Genomic DNA, 26,783 nt, shown 5'->3' with positions numbered 1-26,783 from the left:
GCCCGTGACGCCAGAGGCGGGCGCCACACTCGAAGAGGGTGCGGGAAGCGGCCGCCGCGGCGCGCGGACATGGAGTTAGTGCAGGAAGCGCGGGAACTGGGCTGCTGGGCGGCGGAAGAGATGGGGGCGCCCGCGGCAGCCCGGGCCCCGGAGTCAACTCTGCGCAGGTGAGGGACGCTCTGACAGTGAGGACTCCATACCTTAGAGATAGTCTCCGGGGGTGAGAACCCCACCCCTCACTGAAGACGCTCCTTCGTCTTCCCCACCTCTGCCCCAATGAGAATAACCCCCGAGGGCGTCCCCCTTAACCCACCCACACACCCAGTAATATATCTGGGAAGAGGATCCCGGATTGAGTGAAGACCCCCCCCCTACTCCCACCCCCCACCCCGTGAGACCACCCAGAGTGAGGGCGAGGCACCAGTGAGATCCTCTGAGAGTTAGTAAAGCCCCCAAACTATGTAGAAGTGAGATCTTTGGAGCAAGACTGTCCCTACAGCACCTACCACCCCTACCGTCCCAAGCCAGTGAGGAGACTCCAGGTCAGCAAAGACCACCCCACTGGAGACTGAATCTAGAAGGGTGATGATCCATATCTGGTAATGAGAGAGCAGTTCCTGGCAGTATACTCTCCACTCCCACCTCTGGAAGTGACCAGCGATAGCCCTCTCCCAGAGAAAGGAATCTCCGCGCACCCCCTCCCCCCCCCCCCCCCCCCAGGGAATGAGAATATCCACACCCAGTGAAAAGCCCACAACTCAGTGACCAAGAATTCCCAAAGACTGTGGACACATCCCCATTCCCCCCAGAAGCGACAACTCCCTAGTAAAGACTTTCCCCACCACTGCCACCCTGGGAATAAGGATCCCCCAACCTTTGTGATGCCCCAGGCATACCCTTAAACACTGTCTCCACAGACTGTGTCTGGGCCAGGGGGCCGACATCTGGGCCTATGTCTTGCGGCATGTGCATAGCCAGAGGTGAGCCTGGCTGCATGAGGGAGGCTGTGACAGGGGAGGGGACACAGGCAAACCTCACAGTAACACTTCTTCCTTCTACCTCTCCACTGTAGGAATGTCAAGAAGATCCGAGGAAACTTACTTTGGTAACTGGTTCTAAAAGCTATTCCTTCCTATTTTCCCTACTCCCATCCAGCTGTATTTTCACCCGTAGCCTCACACCTCCTGTCTCCCCCTGGAAGTCCCGTCACCTGCTAACTCTGGCCTCATTTCCTCAGGTATGGCCACCAGGACAGTCCAGAGGTGAGAAGCATGTATTATAAGATTTTCTTCCATCCAAAAAGAGGATTTGTAGATTTCTGCTCTAGGCCCAGCTTCGTGTTGTGTAATGTTGGGGACGCTGGGTTGATCTGCCAGCTCTGATCTCGACACTCAGGGCTTACAGTCCAGGGGAGACAGGCATGAGCTGGATGTTGAGGGGACGTGGATATGAGGCATCAAAGCTGATGAGGGGAGATGGGAGAAGGGACTGGTTTAGGAGATATACTGAGGCCAATGGAGGACCTATTGTGTGCAAGAGGCCCAGGTGACATCTGGGGGAGGATTCCAGAAGACCTTGGGACTCCTAGATTTGGCTCTTCGTGGGGAGATGAGAACTAGGGCACAGCTGTAGTGTCATCAGTGCAGAGACAGGAAACAGGTTAAGAGGATAGGTGAGGCAATCCCAGGAGGAAGGAGGAAGACGGATGGTACCCTAGTGTTCTTCTGGGCCTGGAGAATCAGACACAGAAACTGTTTAGGAAAAAACCCCTGCCACCTACCTGTGCAGGTGAGGAGACTGGCGTTCCACAAAGGGCAGCCAGGCCAAGCCCCAGCCAGGCCATGCACCTAACTCTGTACCTGATCCCACCAGGCCCGTCGGAAGTTGGAGCTGGAAGCCACCGTTGCTCGCCTGCGGGCAGAGATCCAGGAGTTAGACCAGAGCCTGGAGCTGATGGAGCGAGAGACCGAGGCTCGGGGTGACCTACGGGGCTGGGAAGATGAGCAGCCTGGAGCTGATGGAGCGAGAGACTGAGGCTCAGGGTGACCTGCGGGGCTGAGAAGATGAGCAGCAGTGCTGATGGCCACCCATTTCTCTTACAGACATGGCCATGGAGCAGGCCCTGCAGAGCATTCAAGACACCCAGCGTCGTGGTCTCCTCCTCCGGGCCCAAGCTGGGGCCATGCGAAGACAGCAGCGTGGGCTTCGAGATCCCATGCAGCGGCTACAGAATCAATTGAAGCGTCTGCAGGACATAGAGAGGTAGGCCTCAGGTTCCCAGGGACCAGCGTTCACCAGGCCAGGTGCACAGACATTTTCCTTAGAGACCCTGATCCCTTCTTGGGTTCCACAATTCTAAGCTCCACTCCTTAGGATTTAAAGTCTGTGAGGCCAAGAAATTTTGTCACCTTAGCCACTTACATTTCCAGTGCCTAGAATGGTGCCAGCTGTATACCTAGGGAATGTTCTGGGGAAAGAACAGTAAATAAGGGATAAGTCCTGCCCTCATGGATCTTATACTCTGATGCAGAAGAGAGAGATGGTAAATTAGGAAGCAAACTCTATAATTGCAGGGAGACATAAATGCTATGATAAAAAGGGTAGTGTGGAGAACGGGAGAGGGAGATGCTACTCTAGGTAGGATGGTCAGAGAAGACCTTTCTGAGAAGGTGACATTTGTGTTGGGGGAGGAATCTCCATGGAGAGGGGCACCAAGAGCAGAGGTGCTGAGCTTGGCATGTGGGAAGAACAGCCAGGAGGCCAGTTCAGCTTAAGTTACACAGGCGAAAGGGAGAGCATGAGATGAGGTCAGAGACAGGGACAGAGTGCTATGGAAGCATCGGAATTTTACTCTGAGGCTGGGTTCATGCCCTAGCTTGTCCACTTCTCTATGAACTTGGGCAAATGATTTAACTTCTCTGTGCCTCAGTTTGTAAGCGCTGTAGAATGGGGATAATGTTAAACCTACTGTATAGGGTAAGTATGATAATTAATGAGTCAAATCACGCAGGATGCTTAAGTTTCTGATACCCACTGTTGCTATTCTGAGTGTGGTGGGAAAACACATTGTTTTCAAGGGTTTGGGGCAGAAAGGTGACATGATGTGTCAGGTTTTAGCAGGATCGTTAACTACTAGATAGAAACAGACCACAGGAGCCAAGAGCAGAGGCCAGTGAGGAAGCTAATACAGCCAGGAGATGACAGTGGTCTAATTTTAGAGGTGGCCCCTGAGATCCAGGCTCACTGATCCCTGTGACTAGCCTTGCAGCAGGAGGAGACACAGATATCTGTTCTCCTAGCTCTCTTCTCCCAGGGACCCCCACCCCAACTGTATTTTTCTCTCCAGGAAGGCCACAGTAGATATAACCTTTCGACCCTTATCATCAGCATCCCTGGGACTGGAGCCTGTGGTCCTGGTAAGAGTCCTGGGCCATGGGGAAAGAGGTGGAGAGTCTGGGGTCAGGTGGGTGGGTGGGTCAATCTGGGTTCCTCTCACGCCCCATCCTCTTCTTCCCAGGGTGATGTCCGAACAGCCTGTACCCTCCGGACCCAATTTTTGCAGAACCTCCTAGTTCCTCAGGCCAAGGGAGGCAGCATCCTGTGAGTGTCATCCAGGCCCCACAGACCCTGCCAAGAACCTGGGCTTTGAGGGGGGAGTCACTTATCTGTTAATTCCTCAGCCACTGAGCCTCTGGACTATGTCAGCTGCAGATCTTGCCCTGAAGGCTCCCAGGCTGGGACAAGGAAGAGACAAATCCATCACAGATAGTGACAACCAGGTGGTTAGGGATGTTGGAGGCGGGGAAGCCTGAGAAACTCCAGGTACCCAAAGGCGACACTACTCAGCTAAGGAGTCAGGGAGGACAGATTCTCTGGTGAGGAGGCTTAGCGAGGGTAAAAGGTTAAGAGAGTATTCTAGACAAATAGCACATGTGAAAGGCCCTAAGTCTAGCTAGTTGGTATAAGCAGGGAACTCAAGTCTAGGAGGCATGGACTCCTGATGGACTTGGTTTCCTCATCCTTAAAATAGGGACAATAGCCCCCACCTTAGGGGTAGTGGTAATCAGTAGAGGGAGTGTCGACATGATCTTGTAATATTCTCTGTCCCCTTCCCTAACCTTGCAGAACCCCTCGAGATGACCACTTTGGAGCTTCCTACCAGCAGTGGCTTAGCTCAGTGGAGGTGAGGGGGGCTTTCAGGAAAGGCCACACCTTCTGCCCCATGAGTGAACCTCAGGGTGCCAGAACCTATCTCTTGATCCCTGCCTCATCACCATGGGTCCTAGCTCACAGCCCTACACCCATCCACCCTACTTTACCCTTCCCCCCACTAGACACTACTGACAAACCATCCTCCGGGCCACATCCTGGCCTCCTTGGAACACCTGGCTGAGGAGCGGGAGGCAGAGGTTCGGTCCTTGTGCAGTCCAGATGGGCTCCAAGATACGGAGATAACCAGGTGTGAAGTGGAGTGCTCCTGAGGGTGGGGCAGGGCCAGGGGATGGCTAAGCCAGAAGACTCAGGGCCAGGCACAGTCACCTGCTGATGGGGATGGAGCTGAAACCCAATGATAGATCTGGCAGGTGGGCTGACATTGGCCATCCCTGAGAACTCAGGAAGGGGAGAGGGCTCCTCCCCCAGGAGTTTTATCCCACCTCCAGGTCCCAGGCACCAGACCAGCCAGACTCCAGCCGGGCCCTGCCGTCCATGGTGCATCTCATCCAGGTGACCCCCAGGCATCCTTCCCAGGATTCCATCTCCTTCCCATCCCAAGCCCCAGTTAATCCCCTCACCCCCAGGGATCATACCCACCCTGACTTTATACCCCTGCCCCAGGAGGGCTGGCGGGACGTGGGTATGCTGGTTGCACAGCGGGGCCCCCTGCTGAAGGAGCATCAAATCCTGACCCAGCGCCTCCAAGGCCTGATGGAGGAGGTGGAGAAATGTGCCCTGGAATCCAGCGAGAGGTGAGGAGGCTCTCTCAGCAGAGACTCTAGGCCATCTCTCTCCCAGAAGTCTCAAAATACTGGACTTTTTCTGCCCCTGTGGCTCCCAGCTCTGCCTCCCTGCTCTTCTGGTTTGTGTCCGTGTTTGTGGCTCCTTGTGCATCCTTACAGATCTGATTTCCCTCTTCCACTATGAGTCTTAGTCATCTTCCTCTCCCTTGCTCTCTTCTGCTTGTGCCCCAGGCAGGCATTGGTGCTGGGACTCCGAGGCTGTGGCCTGTGGGCAGAGCTCAAGGCCCTGCGTGCTCAGAGCCAGGAGCTGGAGGAGGTGGCTGGGCGCCGGCAGCTTCTGCTACAGGAACTACAGGCCAAACAGCAACGGATCCTGCACTGGCGCCGGCTGGTGGTGAGAGGCGGGCCTCAGGGGAAGTGGCAGTGCTGCATGGAGGGCCAGAGAGAGGCTGGGAGCCTTAGGATCCAGAACTGGGCCTCTGGTGGTGGGGAGGGGCCCGGGATGAGTCTTCCAAGAGGAAGCAGGACCTGTACAAAGGGGCAGGCAGAGCCAGAAGCTGGGAGGTAGGAAGTAAAAGCAGCCCATCTCAGTGGCCTCATGGTTACCCAGGAGGAGACACAGGAACAGATCCGCCTGCTCATCAAAGGCAACTCAGCCAGCAAGACGCGCCTGTGCCGGAGCCCTGCAGAGGTGAGACGGGAGTTGAGGCAAGGTCTGGGTAGGGCTAGGGCTCCTACAGATGGGGCTGGGTGGCTCCAGGCTGCCCTTCCCATCCCTTTCCTTCCCCACAGGTACTGGCTCTGCTTCAGCGAAAAGTGGTCCCCACATCTGAAGCGGTGGCACCAGAGTCCCAGAAACTGCTTCATTGTCTGGAGGAGGAAGCCCGGCATCTTCCCCACCTTCTGTTGGACACCATGCTTCGGCACAGCCCTGGAGGGTAAGACTGGAGCCACCCCTTATATCCCCTCCCACCGATGACTATCACTCCCTGATTCTACTCCAAAAAAATAATCCCAGGCCCCCAGTGTTCCCAAGCTGCCAGACCTCGCCCTCAAGTCCTCAGTCCTAACTCTGAAATCCTAGTCCCCAGACCCACCTCCAAGTTCCTGGGCCTCCTGAGCCCACCTCTCAGCCCCCGGAACCTCTGGAACCCAAGCCTCCTCCCAGTGCCCCACCCAACCTGGACTTTCCCTCCAGGTTACAGCCCCTGCCCACGGTCCTGCCATCCATCTACCAGCTGCATCCCACGTCCCCAAGGGGCTCCAGCCTCATAGTGCTGAGCCACAGATTGGGGCTGCCTGCAGGGAAGGTGAGTTTCTGTCCCCTAGGATCTGTCTTCCCACTCCTACCCCCTCCAAAAATGACTGTCCTTCCCCCTCCCTCCAGGCTCCAGAACTGCTCCTCCCAAAGGCTGCCTCTCTTCGTCAGGAACTTCTGTTTCTCCAGGACCAGCAGAGTCTCCGGTCCTGGGATCTGCTCCACATGAAGACCAGCCTGCCCCCAGGACCATCCACCCAGGGTAAGGCCTTGCCTTCACAAGTGGCATTCCTGCCCATTCCCAGGGCCATCAGCCTCCAGAAGAAATCACAAACACTCAGTGCTGACACAGTGCCTACTGTGTGCTGAGTCAGCTTTAAGCATGTTCACGGGTTTCATCTGCACAGCAGCCCCATGGGGTTAGCACTGCCATTTGCCCCATTTACAGAGGCAAGAACTAAGACAGGAGGCCTTGGTGGCTGCTTAGGTAGCAGAGCTAGGATTTAAATCCAGGCAGCCTGACATGTGTCTGTACTCCTAACCAGGTGACACTGCCTATCAAATTGCAAAGTTCTCATGTATCACCATCCAATAGGATACTTGAGTAGTTAAAAGCTAGGCTGTGGAGTTAAACTCTTCTTAGCCCTACCTATTCCCTGCTGTGTGATCTCTTTGTGCCTCAGTTTCCTTCTCAGTGGAGTAAGCATAATCATAGCACCTTACAGAGTTGCTGCAAAGACTCAGTCCGGTTACCCAAACAGGGCACTTAACAATGCACAGCATACAGTAAGCGCTATGCGTCTCTGGTGTGGTTACGATCTTTTTGTCTGCACATGTGGAGTCTCTTTCAGTCCTTACCATAAGGGTAGACATTATTAAGACCAATTTACAGATGACAATACTGAAACTCGGAAAAGTTGTTCATCATTAGATTCCCTCAACTAGCACTTGCTGGGTTGCTACTGGCCCCCAGAGCTCAATGGGGAGAGGACGCCCGAGCTGTCCAGCCCCAGGGATCCCAGTGGTAGAAGCGAAGAGCGCAGAATCAAAGGATAAATAGGTGGAAGAGGTGTATTGATGAGAAATGAACCGAGGTGCCATCAGCAAAGCAGGAAGAGGCCATTTTCGGGCCTTTGAGTTTCAGGCTCCCTGCCTCCCCCTCCAGTGACAGGGAGCTGTGTCGGGAGCAGCCTAAGACTGGCACAGCATCATTGCACCTCATGGGCATCTTGGGCTTTAGCATGTCTGTAACAGAGCATAGTTCCCCCTGTTCTGAAAAGCAGTTTTGTTTTTCTTCTGCCTGGTTTCCTTCCCTCAAAAAGTGACCTCACCCTCCTTACTGAGGTCAGCAATCCACGAGTCATCCTAATTCCTCCCAGGACCCTAAGCCGCCCCCCCACCTTCAACCTGTCAACAAGCCTTGTAGGTCCTGCTTCAGAGTACCCCAGTCTGCAGCCTGCCCTGCTAGCCTGTGGCTCAGTTACACCTGACTGCAGAAGTAGCTGAAGAAAGGGCACATGTCATGCCTGAGGTCAGAAGGCAAGGATGGAATGGAGTCGGGGCAGGGCTCTGACCACAATGCTGATCTGTACTTGCTCTGAGATGGGCCTGTTTGGGCCTATGGAGAGGGACTAGACCCAGTCATAGTCTCCAGGGCAACACTGCTGGAGTGAACCTACAGCAGTCCGAGGAGGAAGCCTTGGGGTGGGGAACGCTGGGAAGGGCTTCCAGGGGGAAAGTGGTGCCTCGAATGGGCCCAGAGGGATAGGTGAGGGCTGATAGTAGCAGAGGTCACATAGTGCAAACCCTCAAGTACTGGCCTGAGGAGCTCAGACTTGGGGGTACTGGGGGGCCTTGGAGGGTTCCATGCAGGAGAGGGAAAGGATCAGGTTTATGCCTTAGGAAGATCATTCTGGCTGCCATGTACCAGAGGCATGGACCAGAATGGGAGGCTGAGGCCTGGAGCATAGGAGGGAGGCTGGGGGGTGAGTAGGGAAGGGGGGAAGGGGGAGGAAGCTGAGGGATGGGCCGAGAAGATTGATGGTCTGTCCGGGAGGGAGGAAGGTATCCGGGATGAAGCCTGGGGATGGTGGGCTTGCCCTTGAGATGAGGAAGTGGGAGGAAGGAGAGGTGTGGGAGAGGTGAGGTCAACACTAGGTGACTGGAGACTTGGTGACCCGTTGGCTGTGAGACCCCAGGAGCCAGAGGACTCAGCACTGCTTCCTGGGTTTCTCACCTGCAGAGCTGCTGCAGATCCGGGCAGCTCGGGAAAAGGAGCAGAAAGAGAATCTGGGACAGGCTCTGAAGCAGCTGGAGAACCTGCTGAAACAAGCGCTGGAGCGAATCCCCGAGCTACAGGGGGTTGTTGGGGACTGGTGAGAGGGGGGCACGATGGTGGGGGCAGGGTCCTGAGCTGGGTGGACCGGGCAGGACCTGGGGGTGCAGGCAGGGGAGGAGGTGTTGGGGGGGGGGGGGTGTGGAGGCCACTGAGTGTCTAGAGTCCCGGGCCTTCCCTGTGACACTGTCCCCTTTCCCCAGGTGGGAGCAGCCAGGCCAAGCCGCCCTGTCCGGGGAGCTCTGCCAGGGCCTGTCCCTGCCCCAGTGGCGGCTGCGCTGGGTCCAGGCCCAAGGCATCCTGCAACAACTGTGCAGATGAAAAGGGGGCCCAAACAGAACTCAAGAGCTTCGTTTGTTCACCCCATCATAAGACCTTTGGAAGGGAGCATCGCCCAGATATATCAACCCACCGTCTCTACCCACACTTACTGTCCCCCTCACAGGCTGTTCTGTTCCTCTCGATTGCCTTGCACCTGTCCTTTCATCCCATCAAACCCAAGGCAGTGGGCTATCTGGACCCCACCCTAAGTCCCCCTGAAACTCCGCTCATCACTTTCACCCTTAGCAAAACGTCATTGAGCACCTGCCCTAAACACTGAGGATCCAGCACTGAACAAAATGGACAGAAGTCCCAGACTTCAGGAAGCTGTTATTCTAGGACAGGGAAATGGACCCCTGGCAAGTTAAGTGAGCAAAATATCTAGTATGTTGGGAGGTAACTGCTCTGGAGAAAAATAAAGCAAGCTGCAAAGAGGTGCAGCTTTACATAGAAGGCCACACACACTCTGTAAAGGTAATGAGAGGGAAGCATGTGGGTGTCTGAGGAGGGCTTGTGGGGGTCAGGGGTGGGAGGGAGGTTGCAGCTTAGCAACAGTCCTGAGCTCGAACATGCCAGTGTGAGGGTCAAGGAGACAGGGCAGGGGCGGGGGGCGGGGGGTTGTCTTCTAGTTTTTATGTAGTTTCCTTTTTTTACATCTTAATCTCTGAAGTCATTTGGAATTTATCCAAATGGATCCAATTTTGTCATATTTTACGTGTATCCCAATAGCACTTCTTAAAATTCTCAGAGCAGTTGTTGCCTCTGAAGGAGAGGTAGGTAGCAGGGATCAACCAAGGAGGAGACAAGGGAACTTTGTAGAGTTGGAAGTGGATTATATGTTGAAGGTAATAAGGGTAGGTGTCAGAACCCGTCTAGCTATACTTTTTAGGTCTGTGCATTTCACTGTAAATTATTCTTCAATTTATAGAGTAAAACTGCCCACCTATATAAAGTAAAACTTCAGGTGATCTGAGATGCCACCTCTTCATAAGCTAAGTTTCCATGATTAATCAGGCTATATTTGGACTCTCTCCAAGCCTATTGTCTGTCTGACTCTCATATGCCATCCCCACAGTGTTTTGATTATAAAGATTTTGAAATATGTTTTAGTGTCTGAAATGGCTGGTTGCTGTCTTGCTCTAATTTTTCAAGGTTTACCTCTTGCTAATTTTTTTTCCAAAATGAAATAAACTTTATACCCAACTTACCTGGTTCCAGAAAAAATACACAGATGAGGGTTTTATCGGGGTTGCAGGGAGTTTACAAATGAGGGAGATTTGACATCTTTGTGTCTTTAACATGTTTGCTTTACAACGTGCCACCTTAGTGTTCCCCTCCTCTCTTCGTCTTGGCTCTTAGCCAAGATTGAACACGGGGGGCCCTTGCCCCCCCTCCCTGTTTAATCTTTCTCTGTAGTACGCCTTCTAATATACTTTATGTTCTACTTTATTTATCCTTTATTGTCTTCCAAACAGAATATGAGTTCCATGAAGGTGAAGTTCTCTATAAACTAGAAGTCGGGCAAACTTGCCTAAATATAATTCAAAATCCAGATGCAGTAAGGGGAATTACTGATGAAAACATAAAAACAAGAAAAAGGAGGAAAGGGTAGAAGGAAGGAAGGAAGGAAGGAAGAAAAAGGCAGAGGGAGGGAAACTTATAGACTAAAAGACAAGATTTTAAAGATTATTTTGAGAGAGCGTGCAAATGAGAGCAGGAGGGAACGAATCCAAAGCAGGCTATGTAATGTCAGTGTGGAGCCCAATGTGGGGCTCAAACTCACGAGTCTTGAAATCATGGCCTGAGCCAAAGTCACGAGTCCAAGGCTTAACTGACTGAGCCACCCAGACACCCCAAGACTTAAGATTTTAAAACTGGAACAATTTGAGCAACAAAATAAATACTGAATTACAACCCAAAGTATAAAATATGAGTCCATACTGATAAAAAAGATGTAATAAAAGGAGAATAGACAAATCCCCTGTGCAGAAGAATTACAAATAATTTATGTAAATATTCCATTCTCAAGGAGGTGGAATTTAACTCTCCACCCCTTAAGTGTAGGCTGGGCATAGTGACTTCCTTCCAAAGAGCATGGGAAGGGAATAAAAAGAAAAGTATAGTGGAGAAACCTGACAAATGGTACCCCAGCTGGGAGATCAAAGTTAACACCAACAGTCAGGTTGATAAAATGTACCTTTGATATGACATGATGAGAACTTCACTTTACTTCTGCAGCCTTTCCCCTCACCCCCACAAAATTCATAACCCCAGCCTAATGATGAGGAAAATATCAGATCCCAAACGAGGAACATTCTACAAAATACCTGACCAGTACTCCTCAAAACTAACAAATTCATGAAAAACAAGTGTGAAAAATTGTCACCGGCAAGAGAAGCCTAAGAAAATATGACAACTACATGCAAGGTATCCTGGATGCAATGAACGAACAGAAGAGATTAAACACTAAGAAAATCAAAGTATGGACTCTAGTTAATAATGTTAAAAAAGAAAAAGCGTCCTATTCTCTTATCACATCTATTGTAAAGAAGCAAACAAAAAGCCAGTATTTTAACAAATCATTCATTAGTGCTGATTTAATCTTGGAACTTCAAGAAACCAAGACAGCCAACAAAAGTTTTGACAGAAAAAAAAAGACCGACCAACCAATCAAACCCAATGTGCATACCTTATTTGTAGCCTGATTTTATACAAATTTTTTGAGGCAGAAAAAATTGAACAGTCTGGGTGTAAGATGACAGCAAAAAAGTTAATTTTTTCCCTGTGTGTGTGTGTGTGTGTGTGTGCGCGCGCGCGCGCGCGAGCACCGAAATCCGAGAACGAAATCAGAATTTTCTTGGGCGTGAAAATAGGCCTTATCTGTTAAGACACACATCATGAAGTATTTGTGGAGGAATTGATGTCTGGAATTTGCTTTAATATACTGCAAGAAGAGGGAGGATAAGTATAGATGAAACAGGGTAGAATATTAGTAATTGTTGAGAGGTACATGGAAGCTCGTTATATTCTTCTCTAGTGTTGTGTATTTTAAATATTCATAATGAAACCTATTGAGGACTAGGAAGAAAAGGAGGGGTCACCTGTGTCCCAAGAAAGGACACAGAGACCAAACCTACACACGACTTTCTGAGTTGCCGCATTTTACTACTCTAGGCCTTTACGATTCCTCCCATCTCTCTCCATTTTCATCTAGCAAGAAGTCGTCAGGTGTTACCTTCTCCTCCTGGAGAAGGTCAGGCGCCCCCTATGAGCTTCCCACATCCTGTTCCTGGTTTTTCTGGGAGTCACCGGTGTCAGTCTATCCCAGTTGGGAAGGCTACGGTATTCAGCAGTCTCCAGCCTCAAACATCCCTGGGCTGACGCGGACTCCGATGCATTTTAAAACTTCCGGAACGAGCTTCAGTGGCACAGGCGGGGCCTCCAAACTTTTCTGAGCTCTCAAAGGCCCAGTTTCCTCTGTAGGGACGGGGCCAACTACTTTACAGCGCTCTCATTAGCCTTCGTTCCTCCAATGAAGGCGTGGCCACCTCATTTGCCTTCACTTACTTAGACCCAGGCTCTTCATTGGTTTGTTTTTACCGCACTCTGATTGGTCTATATTCCTTCTAGGGGTGGGCCCTCCAGGTATGGCCAGACTCTCATTGGCCTTGCTCCGAAGGCGAGACCCCGTTGGCGTATGATGTCATACACCAGCGCCCGTCGCTTCCGCTGATACGTCATTCGAGGGCGCCCAACCCGACAAGACCAGAGAGTAGACAGCGGAACTGGTGGAGGCCGCTGAGCCGAGGCGGTAGTAGCGGCGACAGCGACGGCAGCAGCGATGGCCGGGGCGGGGCCAGCCCCGGGACTCCCGGGTGCAGGAGGACCTGTGGTCCCGGGCCCTGGCGCCGGCATGCCGGGCAAGAGCGGAGAGGAACGCCTGAAGGAGATGGAGGCGGAGATGGCTCTGTAAGGCCCTTGGCAAGGCGCGATAAAAGCCCTCAGAGTCAGAGCCACCGAGCCCTGGAGCCTCCAGGCCGCATTTATCCCGATATGGCTCTATCATGGGGAAATGGGACCTTCGGGATTGTGCGGGCGGGAGTAAGAAGAGATTGGCAGGGGTGAAGGCTCTATCGCGGTGTACCCAACGTTTCAGAGTTAATGAAAGGTCCTGAGCTGTGTTGTTGGTCTTGCCTCCTCAGGTTTGAGCAGGAAGTTCTGGGGGCTCCAGTAACCGGCATCCCGACTGCTGTGCCTGCGGTGCCCACGGTCCCCACGGTAGAAGCGATGCAGGTCCCAGCAGCTCCTGTGATCCGCCCAATTATCGCAACCAACACTTATCAGCAGGTACGACTGAGCTGAGCACAGTGCTTGAACACAATGTTTGTGCCAGGCATTGAGAACATAGTAACAACTAAAGCAAACAATACCTCTGCCCTTTGGGAGCTTATATTCTAAAGCCTGTTGTCCAGAAAGTTGTCTGAAATGATGAAAATGTTCTGTATCTATTTAAGTTTACATTTAAGTTCAGTAGTTCCTCAGTCTCATTAGTCACATTCACATGCTCAATAGCAAGTTGTATATAACTAGTGGAGAGGGAGACTACTAAAAAGAAGACAAATAAATGGAACTGGTTCATTCTGTCAATAAATAATTATGGGGTGCCTTCTATGCACCAGGCACTGTTCTAGGCATTAAGCACATAGCAGAGAACAATATAGACCAAAAAAAAATCACTCTCTTTTTGTAGCTTACATTGTACTGGGGAGTGACAGGTCAAAGAGTAAGAAAAGCAGAGGTTTATCAGCATGGTCAGGGAAGGCCTTTCTGAGGAGGTGACAGTTAAGCAAAGATATAAAGGACATGATACGGGGAACCATGGAGATATCTGGTGGGAGAGCATTCCCAGCGGAGAGAACTGCCAGTGCAAGGGCTGTGACACAGGTGCATCCCTGACATGTTCAAAGAAGAGCAGAGAAAAGTGTGGCTAGAGTACAGCGAGCAACGGGGAGAGTGGGAAGAGATGAGGACAGAGAGGTGATAGAGATAAGACCTGGTAGGGCCTTGTGGGCCACCTTAAAGACTTTGGTTTTTACTCTGATGTGGGAGGCTGTGGAAGGATTTTGAGCAGAGGAGTAATAGGGTCCAACTTAGAAATTAATCATGGCTGTGTTTGGAGAACAGACTGTAAGGGGGCTAGGGCAGAGTCGAGGAGACTGAAGAGGCTACCATAATAATCTAAGCTAGAGATAATGATAGCTTGGACCAGGGTGGTAGCATGGGAGATGAGAAAGACAGGCTGGACATAATTTCAGATAGTGTGAGATGCGTTGAGGAAGATGAAACAGGATAACAAGATGAGTTGCTCCTGGGAGGGGCTAAGGACAGTTTTCGCTAGCGTGATCCCAAAAGCCTCCCTGAAAAGTGACAGTTTAGCTTAGACTTAATGTTGACAGATAGCCAGCCCCACATAGAATGCAAAGAATGAAACCCTTGGTCTCCCAGGGTAAGCCAGCCAGGGCAGCTTGGTGGCACTGAGTCAGGCCCCTCACCCCAATTTCTTCCCCAACAGGTTCAACAGACTCTGGAGGCCCGGGCAGCTGCTGCAGCCACAGTGGTTCCTCCCATGGTGGGTGGCCCTCCTTTTGTAGGTCCAGGTAAGTAAGGAGTGGTGGAGGAGAGGGAGCCAGGGGATCAGGCAAGGTGATAAAATGGGATGCCTGGGATTCTCCTCCCACCATCCTTGTCTCTTCCCATCCCAACAGTTGGCTTTGGCCCTGGTGATCGGAGTCACCTGGATAGTCCAGAGGCCCGAGAAGCTATGTTCCTGCGTCGGGCAGGTAGGTCTCAGGCCGGGAACCCCACATTTAATGAAGCACTCTTGTTTTGACTACTCCAGCATCTTGCCTACATCATTGCGCTAACTCACCCGCTTAATTTCATCCCCACCCTGACATTACCATCTTCCTAAAGCACAAACCTGATCATGTACTTCATCAGTTTGGCCTTAGTAGAGCTTGACTTGACCATTGCAAACCACCCTCCTTACTGTCACTCCTAATCCTTATTCTTTGTTGTGTTTCTCCATAGCACTTAATACTTTATAACAAGCTGTACAGTTTTGTTTTTTTTTTTTAATGTTTATTTATTTTTGAGAGAGAGACAGCGCAGGCAGAAGAGGGGCAGAGAGAGAGGGAGACACAGGATCCAAAGCAGGCTCCAGGCTCTGAGCTGTCAGCACAGAGCTCTATACAGGGCTCAAACTCATGAACCATGATATCATGACCTGAGCTGAAGTCAGATGCTTAGCCGACTGAGCCACCCAGGCACCCCGTAACAAGCTATACAGTTTACCCATTATGGCTATCCTCTTTTGTTTCCTCTAAAATACAAGCTTCATGAGAGACGAAAGTCTTGATGTCTGCCACATTGTAAGCATTACGTACTATCTGTTCATGGGATAAATAAACCATCAAACAAGCACCAAGCTCCTCACCTAGCAGTCAAGACCCTACATCACCTGGCCCCTTATGGAGAGACTCTCACATACTCCCCAGGAGCCCTAAACATTGCTAGGATATGCCCGCAGTATTCTTGTTGACCTCCCTTCTCTCTCCTGCTCACTGCCACCCAACTGTAATCTTCCAAAGCCTATTGCCCAAATCAGAATCAAGTTAACCAAAATCAACTAAACCCTATCCTCTCCACAGGTCATTCTTACATTTGTTAAGTTGACCTTTACAGTCAATTTTTGTGACACTACTTCCTTATACGTAAGAAAAAAATACACGTTCTCTAAAGTTCTGGTACGATCTGTATTGGATCAAACTTGTGTTACTTAAATCTTGTTAAACTTTTTTGTCTGACGTTTGAGAAATCTTAACATCTCTTACTCTTTGGTATGGTTTTGATCAAAATGCACATCTGATTTAGTCACCCTGGCCAGCTTCCAGTCCTGCTATGGCTCCCTGGTGCCCTCAGGAGGACATTCATGGTCCAGCCAATGAGACTATTCTTGGATGCCTACTGTCCTCTTGACCATTCTCTTATGAAGCCCTCCAAACTGCAACTTCTGCTATTATAATTTATACTAAACTGAAAAGGGAAAAAAATTTGTTCGTAAATGTTCTTCTTGCCAGTAGTCTTTACAGTCACGCTTTGCCTGACCAAAGGCAATTGGTTCTTTATTATCCTTTGGGTCTCAGCTCACAGGAGGCCTCTAGTCGCCCTGGCTAAGTCAGAGGGCTCCTCCGGGCTCCCACCACTCCCCAGGTTTCCCCCTTCTAGTTCCGATCACTCTGCCTGGGCTTTACCCCCTTCCGGCCCTGATCACTCTGGGCTGTCACCCTCTGGTGAGACACACTGGGCTGTCACCCTCCTACTCTGGATCAGAAGATCCCTGAGAGTTTTTGATCTTTTGGTGTGTCCTTATTATTGTCCAGAACAGGGACAGCCCAGAGGAGATGTTCCGTGGTAGATTTTTGCTGAATGAACAAATCGAAAGACTTGCATCTCCCAGAAGGTTCCCCAGACTCTTCTCCAGGATTTCTTGGATTCTGAGAGTACCTACACACACACACCTCACCTCAAGTGCCCCGGTCCCCCATGACACACACCCCCATCTCTCTCTCCCACAGCTGTGGCCCCCCAGAGGGCCCCTATCCTGCGTCCGGCCTTCGTCCCCCACGTGCTACAGAGAGCAGGTGAGGGGGCCAGGGTCATCATCCCTGCCACATAACTTCCCCCCTCAGCCCTCCAACTCCCCCACTAACACCCTGACAGATTCTGCTCTTTCTTCTGCAGCAGGTGGTCCCCGCCCTATGGCCCTGCGGCCCCCTCACCAAGCCCTTGTGGGCCCCCCTCTGCCTGGGCCCCCTGGACCACCTATGATGCTGCCACCGATGGCTCGGGCCCCAGGGCCCCCCCTGGGCTCCATGGCTGCTCTGAGGCCTCCTCTGGTAAGTATGGACAGGGAGCTAATGGTCAAAGGTGTGAAGGGTGGGGAGATGCTCAATCCTGGTCTGGTAGGCTGTGTCTAAATCTGCCTTCTTACTCTCTGACTCTGTCTCAGTCTCTGTCTTTGCCTATTTCTTTTGGTGACTGAGTCTGTTTTTCTTTCTTTTTGTGAGGAAAATAGAGAAACACATGCAATGGGTTCTGTCTCTGTTTGTATTCTACTCTGTCTCTATCTCTATTTTTCTCTTGATTGTCCTTCTGTTTTTCTGTCCTGATGTTTTTGTCCCTGTGTCTGTCTCTGACTAGAGACTCCTTTCTCTGTTTAGGTCTCTTGTCTGCTTTCTGGCCTCAGGCCCTTGCTTTGTTGTATAGGATGGGAGTTTAGTCTGAGCCTGTGAAATGGTATCCCTCATTGTCTGCCCTTGCCCACAGGAAGAGCCAGCAACACCCCGAGAGCTGGGCCTAGGCCTGGGGTTGGGCCTTAAAGAGAAGGAAGAGGCAGTGGTGGCAGCGGCAGCTGGGCTGGAGGAGGCTGGCGCAGCAGTGGCTGTTGGGGCAGGAGGTGCCCCCACCGGCCCTGCAGTCATTGGGCCCAGCCTGCCATTGGCCCTGGCCATGCCTTTGCCTGAGCCTGAGCCACTGCCCCTCCCACTGGAGGTTGTACGAGGCCTACTGCCCCCACTGCGCATTCCTGAGCTCCTGTCCCTGCGTCCTCGACCCCGGCCCCCACGGCCTGAGCCACCCCCTGGCCTCATGGCTCTTGAGGTAAGCTCTCAGGGAGCATAGCAGTCAGGGGTGGGCAGCAAGTAGAAAGGGCTGGGAGAGCAGGCAGGAACCCATGCCTTTTATACCCAGAAAGACATGTAGTCCTCTATCAATGAAGGTATGAGGGAACCAGAAAATTGGAAGGGCTGGGAGGACATGGGAGAGAAGGAGGCAGATACATGTACCTCACATCCAGAAGCACATCTAGTTGTTTAATTATGGAAGTAGGAGGGCAAGGGGTGAAAGAAAGTGGGAGAGTCTGAAGGGGACATATCGGTCCAGAAGACTCCCAACACCAAGCCCTTTGCACCCCATCCCCTTTCCTCTGCAGGTCCCAGAGCCCTTGGGTGAGGACAAGAAGAAAGGGAAGCCAGAGAAATTGAAACGCTGCATTCGCACAGCAGCTGGGAGCAGCTGGGAGGACCCCAGCCTGCTGGAGTGGGACGCAGGTAAGTGGGCCCAGGTGCAGGGCCAGGCATTACTCAGTCAAGGACACACCAAGGTCTCCTCGGGGCAGACTCAGGGAGGGTAAGCTGGGTAGGTCCACAACTGCCACCTCTCTGTAAGGCAGGCACATGCTATTTGCCTACCTCATGGAGGACTAAACATTGGCTCTGAAGGGCAGGCCCTCATCTAAGCCACTGGACAGAATTTGGTAGAGGTTATTGGCACCTAGAACCTTCTGACCTCTGCCTGAGTTGCTAAAGATAAAAGAATGTTCTTTTTTCTCCCAACTTATGAAAAAAACAATTTTAAGTTTATTTATTTTGAGAGAGAAAGAGAACATGTGGGAGCATGTGCAGAGGAGGGGCAGAGAGAGAGAGAGAGAGAATCCCAAGCAGCCTCTATGCTATCAGCCCAGACAGAGCCCGACATGGGGCTGTGAGATCATGACCTGAGCCAAAATCAAGAGACGGATGCTTAACCGAGCCACCCAGGCGCCCCTTCTGATGAAGAATTTTAAACACTGAATTTAACAGCGAACAGCCAAATATAACCACCATCTAGATTCAGCAATTAACATTTTGCTATATTCACTTTATCCTTCTATGTGTATGTGTGTTTCTTGGATTTTGCTCAATCATTTGAAGCAAGTTATAAATGAAGTTCTCACTTCACTCCTAAATACCTCAGTATTCTTCTCCTAAGAAAAGTGGCATTCTGGGGGCGCCTGGGTGGCTCAGTCGGTTGAGCGTCCAACTTTGGCTCAGGTCATGATCTCACAGTCTGTGAGTTCGAGCCCCGCATCGGGCTCCATGCTGACAGCTCAGAGCCTGGAGCCTGTTTCGGGTTCTGTGTCTCCCTCTCTCTCTGACCCTCCCCCGTTCATGCTCTGTCTCTCTCTGTCTTAAAAATAAATAAAACGTTAATAAAAAAAAAAAAAATTTTTTTTTTAAATTAAAAAAAAATGTGGCATTCTGTTTTGTATCATAATACCATTAACATTCCTAAGCAAATGAATGATAATTCTATGGTATCTCATATTCCTTTTATATTTAAATTTCCCCAGTTGTTCCTAAATTCTGTTGTAGCCATCTTTTCCCATGGATCAGGATGCATGCCGTTTTAGGTCTCTAGATTATCTCTTAAGGAGAATGGTTTCCCTCCTACCATTTTGTCTTATATGTAACAGTGTTTTGAAGTGTCCAGCCCAGTTGTTTTGAAGAAGGCCCCTCCCTCTGAGTTTGCCACATAATTTCCTCTTTAGAGTGGCCTAACTTGTTCTTAGAGAGTGTCCTTAATCACCACAGAAGCTGTGGGGCAACCACAGTGCTAGCTGAGAAAACAGCCCTACCTCCCATCTGAGTGCTTGACTTCTGCCTCTTGTTTTGGGACTGTCGACCTGCTCCAGGCCAGGGCATGGCAATGTCAGCCTAGATATGGTCGGTGCGGGCTGTAACCCCTAGTTCTGTGATCTTGAGCAAGTCACTTAGCCTTTCTATCCTTTCCTCACTCCAACAAGGGGATAATAATAGTATGTGCCTTGTGGCGGAAGGGATTCTTTGGGCTTGAGTACATTCAGTCTGGCTCAGGTCCAGCCCAGAGGGTATGCCCAGGAATGGAAGCTGAGGTCAGCCTTGGAGAAGGATCCGACAGTGTGTTCACGTTTCAGAGACTCAAGGGGGAATTAGAATGGGCTTTCTCTAAAGCAAATGGGTGTGAGGGGCCCAGGGGATATCCATGGGGACCAAGGGATGCTGGGGGCTCAGAGGAGAAGCCTGGCTAGGACAAAGTTGGAGCCTTAATTCATGGGAATGGAGAACATGGCTCTGGGGTGGGGAGGTAAAGGCGAGGACTCTGGAGTCGGGTACCAGAGTTCTTGTCCCAGCTCTGCCACTTCCTAGTTGAGTAACATTGGGCAGGTGACATGACCTCTCTGTGCCTCTGTGTTAAAGGGTGTTGGGAGTGCCGGATGTGTTAAAACCTCTTGAGTGCTTAGCAGAGTCTTGCACAGGGTAAATACCATATAGGTGTTGGCCGTTGTTACTGAGAGGGCCCCAGGCAGAGACCGCTGGGGATAGAGGGAGGAGGGTTTGGGGGATGCCTTCAGAGAAGGTGGGGCTATCTAAATAAGGCAGACATGGGGCCAGGCATCTGCATCTTCTGACCTCCTCTCTCCCAACCCCAGATGATTTCCGGATCTTCTGTGGGGATTTGGGCAATGAAGTGAACGATGACATCTTGGCACGCGCCTTCAGCCGCTTCCCATCCTTCCTTAAGGCTAAGGTGATCCGAGACAAGCGCACAGGCAAGACCAAGGGCTATGGCTTCGTCAGCTTTAAGGACCCCAGTGACTATGTGCGTGCCATGCGTGAGATGAATGGTAGGTGAAGCCTCTCTTAGGGACAGTGGGTGTGACCAGCATCTGGCCTAAGCCTGACCCCAAGCCTGACCTTGAACCCTCCATTCCCACAGGGAAGTATGTGGGCTCGCGCCCCATCAAGCTGCGCAAGAGTATGTGGAAGGACCGGAACCTGGATGTGGTGCGCAAGAAGCAGAAGGAGAAGAAGAAACTGGGCCTAAGATAGGGTCTGTGGCCAGGCACCCGCTCCCACCTGGCCGGGCGCTGGCTCTTCCCCCAGTTCTCTTTGGAAGATCCCCAACTATCCACCCATCCACCCTCCCCAAAACCAGTTTCAATAAATTTACGTTATTTCCATCCCTGGCTGGGCTTAGAAGCACTCTTTGGGGAGCAGGGCTTGACATCTCCAGACCTGGAAATAGTGGGGAGCTTTATAAGTTTACCTAGCCAAACACGTAAATGGGCATTTTCAGTGCCCGTCACATCTTCCTGAAACCTCCTAAGTGTGTGCTGAGTGCAACCCATTCCACAAAGGAGGAAGCAGAGGCTTTTAGCAAGGCCAAAGCCAAGCTGAGACTCAGACCGGTTGTCTTCTCATACTCCAGCTGGTGTTCTCAGCACCAAGGTAGGGGGTCTTCTGGGCCGGGCCTTCTGGAGCCCACAGCCTTCCAGGCTTTCATCCATTCAGCAACCTCACCGAAGGCCTAGCCAGTGCTGGGGACATGGTGACTGAAGCAGTTTCAGGCCCTGTTCCCTCAGAGCACATGGTCCAGTGGCAGAAGATAGGCCCACTGCCACACAGTGAGAGCCCAGAGTGGTCGGGACTGGGATAGTGGAGCCCAGGGTGCTGACCTGGCAGTCAGGAAGGGCTTCCTGAAGGAACTCGCCACTTCTGAGTCTGTCTCATGCTCTTCATGTCATTCTCTCCCAGTTTCTGCAGTTCTCATCCTCTGGATCTCAGACTGTTTTCCAGTTTCTTCACTCTGCCAAACCCCAGCCAACTTCTCTTGCCGTACATCTGTGTGGGCATCCTCGAGTGTTTCTCTGTGTCTATTTCCCTGAATGTGTCTGTGAGTGCCCCTCTGTTTCTTGTCTCTAAGTGTCTGTATCTCTCTGAGTTTCTATTCTCTGCATCTGCAGGTCTCTCTTTTCCCAGCCCCAAGCTTGACTCTGCCTGTCTGAAGTGTCCAAGCAGAATCTTGAACACTAGGCTAAGAGCTTAGACTTTGCCTTGAAGGCAGCAGCAAGCCCTAAGAAGTTGAAACCAAGTTCACGCGGGGGACTGGCATCAGATTTGCACTTTAGAAACAGCCCTGACACTGCCGTGCTGTGGACTGGAGGTCTGAAAGGGGCTAGGGCAGGGACCAGGCAGAGGAGGGATACTCCATGATTCAAGCATGGGGAAGGGATGAGGGTCTCCCAGGGCCAAAGCCAGCAGAACCCTGGGTTGAGAAAGGGCACTCGGAGGAGGAAGGAAACAATGCCAAGGCCTCTCAGGAAGCTGATTACCCAGGAGAGGTGTCAAATTTCCTCTGTTCCCGCCTTCCTCCCTTACTGCTCCCTCTCTGACGTCACATTTTCCAGTCTGGTTAGAAGGGTGAGGGTCTCCCTCCCTCACAGGAAGTGTCCTTCAGCCCCCTGTCACCTGGGCCAGACAACCCAGCCCCAGGACCCTCAGACCCTATCCCCACATCACTAGCCCTCCCTGCTCCTGACCCCCTTCTGCTCACTTCAGTCAGGGAGGGCAACAAGGGAGGAGATGGGAAGAGGGAATGATTCCAAAAATGAAGTTTTAAATGTGTGTGTTTAAGTCTCCCTGAGGAAAGGGAAAGAAAGCTCGGTGGGGTTGGGAGACAGATGGACAGAGATGGAGAGGATGTGGCAAGCAGAGATGAGAGAGACAGATGGAGAGGCGAGAATGGCAGGTCAAGGCAGTACAATGGGAGGGAAGATGGGGAGAACACCCAGAGAGAGAGAGAGATGGAGACTTGAGAGATAAGGAAGTAGGGAGAGAGAAGGGAAGGGACTGAGATTCAGCAGGAGAGACTGGGTGACAAGGCCTCACTGGATCAGGCCTGGTGCAACAGAGACCCAGAGCCAGGGACACCAACCTAGAGTAGGTAGTCATGGAGACTGACACACAGGAGAGAGACCAGCTTCAGGGGGAGGAGGCCTGGGGCATGGTGGGGAACACTAGGTTAGGGTACCCTTCAGGTCCTTGGGTTGGATAGATGGTGGAGCAGTGACCTGGGTGCTCTTTGCTCACCCAATGCTGAAGCCAATCCCAACACCACCCACCCACCATGTGCCCTGGGAAGTGGCTCTCCCCTTTCAAGCCCAGCTTCCTCCTGTAACACCAACAGAAGAGTAGTGCTCACACTTCCATCCTCCCACCCTCAGAATGGTAAATGGTTAACGGTCAAGCAGGGTGAATATTGAAAAATGCCCATTATTAAGGAGGTTATTTTTAATGGTAAACACTTACTAATACAGCATAATGGGTACAACCACAGGCTCTGAAGCCAAGCTACCTGGGTTTAGGGTTACCAGATTTAGGAAATAAAAATACAGGACACCTAGTTAAATTTGAAGCTCAAATAAAAAAAATAATTTTTTAGTATAAGTATGTCCCAACTATTGCATTTATAGATGTATATGTTATATGTATACGTGGGGGGCGGAGGGGGGGGATGCCGAATCATTTGAAGTAAGTTACAGACATCATAACACTTCGCCCCTAAATATGTGTCCATTTCCTTACAGAGACATCTTTCATGTTATAATACCATGATCACATCTAAAGAAAATGAATAATTCTATATCTTATATTCAGTTCATACTCAAATTTTCCCCATTTGTCTCAAACTATTATAGCATGGAAAGGCATGGATTCTGGACATGAAGAGAAGTGGAAGGAAGTCTGTTTCAATTTCCCCTTTCATAAAATGAAGACTAGTACCTACCTCATAAAAGGATTAAGTGAAAACCCAGTGACACAGTTGGTGGCAGGCAATGAGCCCTCAATAAATGTTAGCTATTAGAAGTACTGTCGTTATTATTTATATCGTTGATGCTGTTACCATGATTGGCACTCAAGAGCAGCCCCAGAATGTCGTCCTCAAAGCCCTCGAAGGGGAGAACTCTGCCCAGTTGGGGATTCTGGATCAGCTTCCCCCAACCATATCCTTCCTCCCCACCCCCCACGCAGTTCCCCTGCAGATTGTGACGTAGGCCGACCTGGGGTCTGGCCGGAAATCCCCCTTCCTGTTGTAGATAAGCTTGGCGCAACCCAACTGACCCCAGACCCTCCCCCCTCTCCCCCCCCCCCCCATGTCGCAGGATCAAGACCCAAGACGGAGAACCTGTCCAGCAAGCCCCCCGCCCCACCCCCATCATCCCGTAAACTCCCCTCCGCACCCCGGGTCTCGCGCAGCCCGCTGTTCCCCAAGCTCCTGTCCAAGTCCAAGCCATCCCCGCAACAGGATAGCCGGAGCTGTCAGGAGGCGGCGGACGGCCATCCCTGAGGGGGGTGGAGGATGGGGGGGGACGACGCTTGGCCCCGCCTCTGTCCCTGCAACTCGACCCAGCTGCGACCCCCAGCTCTGACGTCTCGGAAAATTCCCCCCCTGCCCCGGCCCCCAGGGGAGGGGGTGCATGGTATGAAATGGGGCTGAGACCCCTGGCTGGGGACAGAGAAACCCGCCAGAGGTGAGCCATGAACTGGGGACTGGATGTCTGGGGGTCTGGACTCTTGGGTCTGAGGGAGGGAGAGGGCTGAGGTCCCTTACTCCTAGTCTGAGAAAAAAGGACACTGGAGGCCAAGATTCCAGGGTCTCGGGGAAGAAGGGAACAAAAGGCCTGGACTTCTGGGTCTGAGGGAGTCTCCAGCCAGACTCCAACGTCCCTAAGTGTCACCAGTTCACCCCTTCCCCTTTTTTCCCCTGCCCAGAACATTCACAAGGAGCATCCATGGACTTGTGGAACTGGGATGAAGCTTCACCGCAGGAAGTGCCCCCAGGGAACAGGCTTTCAGGGCTGGGTAGGCTGCTGCACTGAGTCACTGTATGGGGAGGGTGCACAGGTGGGGGTCTCTGCTGACCCCGACCCAGCCCTAACCTCCTCATTGCCTGCAGAAGGAGCTGAGCTCGGCTTCTATTTCCCTGAGCTGGCGTTCCCAGGGGACACGCTGACAGTGGAGACACGCTGGAAAGGTGGTTGTGGGCTGGGACCCCTGGGAGCTGAGGAAGGTGAGAGACTGGGGTGCTGGGACTGAGGGAGGAAGGGTGTGTTCCTGGACTCCGGAGGCAAAATGGGGGGAGGGCTGCGGGCTTGAAGTCCTGAGGTTGAAAGAGGACGAGGCCAGGGTCCTGAGTTCTAGGTATGCGTGAGTAGGGGCTGGAGGTAATAACTCATTCCCTAAAGAATAAAGACTGCTGCGTGAGCGGTCGAAGGGACGTCTCTAGTCGTTGCTCACACCTTCCCTAAACTCTGTTCGTTCTTATCCCTCGCAGGGCTCTCACCGCTGGACTGGGGCTCCACGTTAACGCATCCAGAAGCTACATGGGGGGCGGGTGAGTGTGTACACAGAGGCGGGGGAAGAAAGGGACTGGGGTCCTCCTCCGTAGCTGGAGGTTTAATCTACTCGATCGTTGAGGGGAACGGGGCTAGGACGGGAAACACCTGTGTCCTCGAGGTGGCATGGCCTAGATCCGGGAGCCCAGGGCCCCAGGGCTTAGAGCTTAGACTCCAAGAACCCCCGGGCCAGAGACCGGGACACCTAGGCTCCCCTCACTTGAGATCTGTTGCTCCTCACAGATCCCGCCCGTCAGGCTCTTCCGTGGTCGGGAGACTGGACAGACTTGACGTGCAACGGCTCGGACCACTGGAACGGCTTCTCCCAGGCCCCGGGCCCCGCCCCTCCCGGCCTGGGCCCCGCCCCCTTCGCCGGTTCTGCGGGGACAACGGATCAGAACTGTGCCACCTCCGGGGGAGGGACCAATTCGTGGTCTTGTGCCCAGGCCGCCCCCAGCTCCACCAACTGGGACAGTTCTATTGGTCTCGACGGCGCCACCTACTGGGGCAAGGGCCTCCGCGGGGAGCCTCACGCGGACTCTACCATTTCGTGGGTTGGACCTGCGGTCTCAGACTATACCACCTCCTGGGTCTCGGGGCTGCATACGGACTGCACCACTTCTCCAAAGGGATACCAGGCTTCAGATCTCACCACGTCCTCTGAACCCAGCCAGCAGTCGGACCACGTAACCTTGGCTTGTTACCCCAAAAGTAACCATCGAGGTGAGGGGTACGCAAGACCCGAATCTAATGAGGCGGGGCCTAGGCGCGTAGGGGCGGGACCCAGGAAACTGGAAGTGAGGGGGCGAGGCTGTTACCTACGAGTCCGAGAGAGGTGGTGACGGTGAGTCCTGGGGGAGGAGAGGACTAAGACACTGGTAGTCTTCCAGGGAGCAAGAGACCTAGGCTCCTGGATTAGTTGAGAGGAAAGAGGTGAGGGTCTGGATATCTGGGTCTCCAAGATGTGGCACCCAAACTCCTAAGTTTCAGAGATGGGGGCCCCGGCTGCCTGGGTCCCTGAGGCCGATGCTGGGGATCCTTATATGGAGGGATCCGGACTCGCTGGGCCCGAAGGGGATGGACTGCTGGGCCCCGAGTTGGGAAAACCGGACACGTGGACCTTCGAGGCGAGGGAGCCCGGACATATGGGTCATCGAAGCGACTTGGTCCGGGGCTAGGAAGCCTGAGTGTTCACCTGCCTGCACTCCGCAGGTCCCATTCAGCTGTGGCAGTTCCTCCTGGAGCTGCTCCGAGACGGGGAGCGTAGCAACTGCATCCGCTGGACGGGCAACAGCCGCGAGTTCCAGCTGTGTGACCCCAGAGAGGTGGGGCAGCTTCCCAGACCGGCCAAGTCGAGGCAGTTTGCCTAGTACTTGACCCCACCCCCACCCCCACCCCACCCCCCCACCCCAGCTCGTACTCATCTCTATCCCCGCAGGAGTTAAAGGGACTAACTCTTGCCCAAAACGTACCCGAAACCGCGTCCCCCGCCCCGCGCGTCTGTTGCCTAGCCAGGCTCCCTCCTGACTCTCAGACTAAGCCCAGCCTCTGTCCTAGGTGGCGCGGCTCTGGGGTGAGCGCAAGAGGAAGCCCGGCATGAACTACGAGAAGCTGAGCCGAGGCCTGCGCTACTACTACCGCCGCGACATCGTGCGCAAGAGCGGTGGGCGCAAGTACACGTACCGTTTCGGGGGCCGCGTACCCGGCCTGGCCCATACCGACTGCGCGGGAGGTGGACCGGGAGGAGCGACCCAATAAAAATACCCCGTCAAATTAGTCGTGTGTGCTGCCTGCGTCCTTCCCACTGACACTGAC

The 26,783-nt window shown here is 52.5% G+C and overlaps 3 protein-coding genes across 6 annotated transcripts; all 3 read left to right on the top strand.

The window, feature by feature from the left end:
- Nucleotides 1-26: 26 nt before the first annotated feature.
- On the top strand, nucleotides 27-9,974 carry HAUS5 (HAUS augmin like complex subunit 5). The gene is made up of 19 exons (XM_042968960.1): nucleotides 27-167; nucleotides 918-980; nucleotides 1,073-1,105; nucleotides 1,238-1,262; nucleotides 1,873-1,978; nucleotides 2,103-2,262; nucleotides 3,347-3,416; nucleotides 3,518-3,600; nucleotides 4,126-4,183; nucleotides 4,335-4,459; nucleotides 4,662-4,725; nucleotides 4,837-4,967; nucleotides 5,190-5,352; nucleotides 5,569-5,649; nucleotides 5,751-5,896; nucleotides 6,157-6,268; nucleotides 6,346-6,478; nucleotides 8,459-8,591; nucleotides 8,755-9,974. The coding sequence occupies exons 1-19, from the start codon at nucleotides 70-72 to the stop codon at nucleotides 8,870-8,872; spliced, it is 1,902 nt and encodes a 633-aa protein (XP_042824894.1). The 5' UTR covers nucleotides 27-69; the 3' UTR covers nucleotides 8,873-9,974.
- A 2,646-nt stretch (nucleotides 9,975-12,620) lies between these two features.
- Nucleotides 12,621-20,753, top strand: RBM42 (RNA binding motif protein 42). 3 transcript variants are annotated; one of them, XM_007096774.3, is made up of 10 exons: nucleotides 12,621-12,841; nucleotides 13,075-13,219; nucleotides 14,445-14,529; nucleotides 14,638-14,712; nucleotides 16,510-16,575; nucleotides 16,655-16,830; nucleotides 17,261-17,593; nucleotides 17,925-18,042; nucleotides 20,223-20,417; nucleotides 20,510-20,753. In XM_007096774.3, exons 1-10 carry the CDS (start codon nucleotides 12,714-12,716, stop codon nucleotides 20,620-20,622), a joined length of 1,434 nt encoding a protein of 477 aa, XP_007096836.2. In that variant the 5' UTR covers nucleotides 12,621-12,713; the 3' UTR covers nucleotides 20,623-20,753. The 3 variants fall into 3 exon arrangements, with proteins under 3 accessions (XP_007096836.2, XP_042824960.1, XP_007096838.2); XM_042969026.1 differs by lacking the exon at nucleotides 16,510-16,575 and having other exon boundaries at nucleotides 16,679-16,830; XM_007096776.3 differs by lacking the exon at nucleotides 16,510-16,575 and having other exon boundaries at nucleotides 16,676-16,830.
- A 2,952-nt stretch (nucleotides 20,754-23,705) lies between these two features.
- On the top strand, nucleotides 23,706-26,744 carry ETV2 (ETS variant transcription factor 2). 2 transcript variants are annotated; one of them, XM_042969066.1, is made up of 7 exons: nucleotides 23,706-24,104; nucleotides 24,346-24,435; nucleotides 24,506-24,643; nucleotides 24,908-24,967; nucleotides 25,212-25,691; nucleotides 26,181-26,293; nucleotides 26,526-26,744. In XM_042969066.1, the coding sequence occupies exons 2-7, from the start codon at nucleotides 24,366-24,368 to the stop codon at nucleotides 26,724-26,726; spliced, it is 1,062 nt and encodes a 353-aa protein (XP_042825000.1). In that variant the 5' UTR covers nucleotides 23,706-24,104; nucleotides 24,346-24,365; the 3' UTR covers nucleotides 26,727-26,744. The 2 variants fall into 2 exon arrangements, with proteins under 2 accessions (XP_042825000.1, XP_042825002.1); XM_042969068.1 differs by having other exon boundaries at nucleotides 23,707-24,104; nucleotides 24,530-24,643.
- The last annotated feature ends 39 nt before the right edge of the window (nucleotides 26,745-26,783 follow it).

Source organism: Panthera tigris, chromosome E2, assembly GCF_018350195.1.
Source record: "Panthera tigris isolate Pti1 chromosome E2, P.tigris_Pti1_mat1.1, whole genome shotgun sequence".
Classification (NCBI taxonomy): domain Eukaryota; kingdom Metazoa; phylum Chordata; class Mammalia; order Carnivora; family Felidae; genus Panthera; species Panthera tigris.
Note: the sequence above shows the minus strand (reverse complement) of the source record. Positions and strands in the feature narration are given on the sequence as shown.